The following is a 5,084-nucleotide window of genomic DNA, read 5'->3' as shown; positions in this document are numbered from 1 at the left end:
GCAATGAACGGGATGCAGTTCATCAGGAGGAACGGAAAGAAGCTAATGATCTCTCCAACATATGGAACGAGTCAGCCGGGAAAGTGATTCTATACAATTCTTGTCGTTTCCTCTATAAACGCATGCTACAGCTGTTCAGCGGGATAATACAGCGACGCACTATTGGTTCATAAAAGGTAAACAGACTAATAATAACAAATGTTTGTAATGTTCCGTTCTCCAGGAGGAGTCCCCCCCCCCACCCCCACCTCATACAGCTACATGTAGACGTCACCCCTAAACCGATGACATTTAGTCTGCTCTGTTTATATTGTAATCACCATTATTTCATTCTCTTCCCCATATCAGTGTTGCTTATCTCCTCCTGCCACTTGTAGCCACTTCCTGTCTACATGCAATCCCGCAAGTTTCAGCTGGACATCATTGCTCTGGACCGGCTTCCTGATAATGTCAAGAGTGGACCATGCCTGTGCAATGTCGGCATGGCTGCCTATAGCCTTCACAAGGACCTTGTGCGACAGAGTGACAACGCAGGAGTGCACTTAACCACTTGAGAATTTGTATTGTTAAAAATACATCCTACAATTTTTATCAAATCTATAATAGTACATCCAGCTCCCCTCCCCCTGCTGCCATTCTCCCTGCTGCCATTACTGGCAATTGCAATGACACTTGCAGAGAGTCTGCAAGTGTAATTTGACACAGTAATGGCTGGATTAGGGCAGCCGCTCCTGCTATACAAATAAATTAATGGCTGTAATTTTTACAGCGAGTAATGGCTTTGTATTTATAAATCCCCTCCCCTGTATTTGTTCAGTGACACTTGCAGACTATCTGCCAGTATCAATTCACACAGTAGCTGCTGGATTTTGGCAGCCGCTCCTGCTGTGTAACAGAAGGAAATTAATGGCTGCCATTTTGACAGCCAGTAATTGCTTTGTATTTATAAAGCCTTATCTCGATTACTGTTGAGATCCACCCAGCTGCGTGAGTGACAGCTGGCTCGGCCTATCTAGAGGCAGAGCCAGCTGTACCCTCCCCCTCCCCCGTCCGTTCCGCCAGTCAGCGCTGGAGGATCAGAGCAGGGAGGGGGGAATCCCTGCAGGGAGCCGGGAGTGACAGTCACGGCTTTCTGCAGCGAGATGATCGAGAGGTGAGCGAACGCCGGTATGTGTTCCCTCACTTCCCGATCTATTGAGCCCGACGTGTGACAGTCTCATTGTCACAGGTCGGCTCAGATTATGAGGATGAGTGAAAATCACTCGCCTCATAGTTCTCCTTTAACTGAGCAAACTGAAGAGTGACGCCGACTGGTTGCCCTGGGCAACTGCTCCAGATTCTGTCTGCTAAGGTTTTGATTTATTTCCCTCTATGAATCAATGTATTGTTTCATTGTATTGGCTATTTAAAAATAATTAAATGTCTTTTTGTCTATGGATTCCAGAGAAACTAAAATATTTTTTTGCAAAACAATATTGCCAGAAGAAAGTCTGCCTCCCCCCACCCCCCCCAAAAGAAAAAAAAAAAACAATGCACATATTATTTTCGTTATCTTAAGTATTGGCAAAGCTATCAGCAAATAAACCGGCCCATAGTGTAAATGTAACAATCGCTGCAGATGTATAAGAATCGCTACATTTTGAATTGTAACGTTTTAATGTTACACAAACGTTATAAATCTTATACGATATTTCGGTTGTTGGGTTTGGATCTACATTTGATATGAGCGATGGCTGAAGGTATCTGTGTACAGGGGAGGACGGAGAGGACTGAAAGGGAAGGTATCACACAGCAAAATACCTGTACGAGAAGCCTACGATGAGAGTAGTTGTTCTTAGATCCCCGGGCAGTAGAGTCCCGGAGCAATCAGGATAAACCTAATCTGATTCACAGCGCGCACCGAACTGTTTTGGAATTGTAAAGGGAACATAATGGTGCAGCTCCAATTCCTTCCTCCAAGATAAGCCAAAGCTGAGAGTTTCAAGCTTCTCTTCCTTATAACCCGCTCGCCGCTCCATCCAACAAACAAGCCTAAAGATGACCATACAGTGTATGATATAGTTGTAGCTCAGTGGCTTAGTGGTTCTGCCTTGCAGTGTTGGGGTCCCTGGTAGACATGTGCGATTCGTTTCGTTACGAATCGAAATTCGTACGAATTTCCTGAAATTAGTAAATTCGGAAGCATCCGAAATCCGAATTGCAGTTTCCGAATTATATCCGAAATACGAAATTCCGTTAACGAATTTCGGCTCCAAATTTCATCGAAACGGGAACTAATATTACCCCTGTAAATGAGGTTGAACAACATGACAAGATTTTTTTTTTTATCCGAAATACGAAATTCGGATCCGCTGCTGCTGAGGGTCACATTACAATACACAGGCAGGAAATACGAAATTCCGTTAACGTATTTTCGTTTCGTTACGAACATTCGTTATGATGAAGTTAAAAAGCAAAAATACCTTTGTTAATATTAAAGTTGATGGTAGTTTTTTTTTTTATCCGAAATACGAAATTCGGATCTGAAATCCGTTAACGGAATTTCGTATTTCGGATTAAAAAACAAAATACCATCGACTCCAATATTAACAAAGGTATTTTTGCTTTTTAACTTCATCATAACGAATGTTCGTAAAGTTACGAAAATTTCCCGAAACTAACGAAAATCCGTATTCCGTACGAATCCGAATTGAGTTTCGGACACGAATTACGAAATACGAAATAACGGATATTCCGAAACGAAGCAAATTTTTTGACGGCGCACAAGTCTAGTCCCTGGTTCAAATCCTGGTGAGGATACTGTATGGAGTTTGTGTGTCTTCTGGATACTCTGGTTTCCTCCCAAAGACCTGCTGGTAGGTTAATTGGCCGTGTATGTATGTGAGATCTGACCCTTAGATTATAAGCCCCTGGAGGGCAAGGATAGATATGAATGTGCAGTATACAAAGGGCTGCCTAAAACAGTCAGTCTTATATAAATAGCAATAATATTTATTTCAGGTATTTATATAGCGCCGACAATTTACGCAGCACTTTACATAGTTGCACATTCACATCAGTCCCTACCCTCAAGGAGCTTACAATCTGAGGTCTCTATCTCACATGCATACATAGGGGGCCAACTTAGAGAGGAGCCAATTAGCCTTCCAGCATGTCTTTGGAGTGTGGGAGGAAACCCACACAAGCACGGGGAGAAATGCAAACTCCTTGCAGATAATAATAAAATATTCTTTAGGTCTTCGTAATATAAGGACCGGCACAACTGAAGACGAATGCAATGGATTCTTTAGGGTTGTCCTAATATTGCATAGAAGAACAACCCGATGGGGCTGCCGGATCCTTCCTGCACATCTGCTTGCCCTTAATGGGCCTATGGCCTGCCTATAGTAGATCATTTGTTTTGGATAGGGCAGTGTATGAGTATGGCAAGGTGGAAAATGGCTTTATATAGACCTTAATATAGGGAGTGCAGATCCCTGGTGGAGCAATCTAGAAGGCATCACAGCGATGCACCGGCAAGACAGTGTGTAGGCTAAGTAAATCTGCAGGTTGATGACCTACCTGTGCAGATACGTAGACTCCTCATCGCGCGCAGCGACACACGACGATATCGAGCACAGCACCAGAAGAGACGCGCAGACATAAATGTTCATTGTTATGAATTCTGGGATTGGATGTTTCCGACACCTTTCTACCATTTGCAGATGAACCGAAAGTTTGGAGTTAACATGAAGAGTCCCCAGAGCCACCAGAGGAATGGGGAAGGCGGGGGGGAGGGGGGGGGTGTTGGGTGGTGAATCATTCACAGCAACTTAAATATTGCTGCAGAGAGTCCGAGAAGAGGATTGCCAAACCCGAAGCAAACGTTTGGTTGGCCATGGGACATTTGGAAATGTAAACGTGAGTGGTGTTTGCTAAACTCATCAACAATGAGGACACCAACCTTGGTAAACAAGGTTCCATCATCAACCCACAATGACTTGAAAGAGAAAAATCAGGGCTTGTGCACCCAGGAGATGAGATCCTCGGCCCTGTGCTCGTATTTTTATGCAGACCTATACGCCGGTTTCACACAATCTCAGTCTAGTTTAATCACTCATCGGGGGGAATTCATCAAAACTGGAGCACACAAAACCTGGAGCAGATTTGCACTGCAGCCAATCAGCTTCTCTGTCTCATTTTCAAATCTTACCTGAGCAAACTGAGGAGGGATGCTGATTGGTTGCCATGAGCAACTGCTCCAGGTTCTCTCTGCTCCAGTTTTGATAAATTCCCCCTATGCTCTTGTGTCCTCAGCACTCTTTGGCATTGGCTGCTTCGGTTATCTGGGGCTCATTAAAGTAGATTTTAAGCCCTAAATGAACAATATTTGGTTTGTTAAAACATTGTACACTGAGTGGCCAGATTATTATGACCCCCCCATCAGTACTTCGTTGGGCCGCCGGTTTGTGACTCCACGAGATGATGAAAGGCGATGCGAGGAATCTGACACGGCGCTGTTGCCCTTCTGTTGTCTTGTACCAGTCTTGCCCCTCCCCCGTTCTGCCCTAACATTGACTAGTCGCTGACGGCCACGATTCGCACGTTCAGACCCAGATTTTCGGCTGACAGTCCGGTCTTTAAACACTTTAACAATGAGCTGCTCTTGAACATTTAATGAATTCTGCTGTTTTGCTGATACTCGCTCCATGGCTCCGAGCGCCAACAATCATCCCGCGTTCAAAGTCTGTTAAATCGCGTTGTTTCCCCGTATCTTCAGAAACAAATCACTTCTACTGTCGTGGTAACCAACCCGCTTCCCTATTTATAATGGTCTGGCCCTCTAGCAACTTCCAAATTATAGCTCATTTGCCTACAAACGTCAGGTGGTCATAATAATCTGGCCACTCAGTGTATATAATAATCCCGCCTCTCAGTGTATCTAATAATCCGGCCTCTCAGTGTATATAATAATCTGGCCCCTCAGTGTATATAATAATCCGGCCACTCAGGGTATATAATAATCCGGCCACCCAGTGTATATAATAATCCGGCCACTCAGTGTATATAATAATCCGGCTACTCAGTGTATATAATAATCCGGC

General features: G+C 44.2%; 1 protein-coding gene across 1 annotated transcript in view; it reads right to left on the bottom strand.

Moving 5' to 3' along the window:
* The window catches only part of C8A (complement C8 alpha chain), a 26,923-nt gene extending 23,270 nt beyond the window's left edge, over positions 1–3,653 (bottom strand). Inside the window, exon 1 of the mRNA XM_018557877.1 lies at positions 3,562–3,653. Within this exon, the coding sequence (XP_018413379.1) occupies positions 3,562–3,653 (92 nt within the window). The remainder of the gene's footprint in view (positions 1–3,561) is intronic.
* Positions 3,654–5,084: the final 1,431 nt, after the last annotated feature.

This window comes from Nanorana parkeri, unplaced genomic scaffold, assembly GCF_000935625.1.
Source record: "Nanorana parkeri isolate BGI_ZX_2015 unplaced genomic scaffold, ASM93562v1 scaffold309, whole genome shotgun sequence".
In the NCBI taxonomy this organism is placed as follows: Eukaryota; Metazoa; Chordata; class Amphibia; order Anura; family Dicroglossidae; genus Nanorana; species Nanorana parkeri.
The sequence above is the reverse complement of the archived record's forward strand: the minus strand, read 5'-3'. Positions and strand labels throughout refer to the sequence as shown.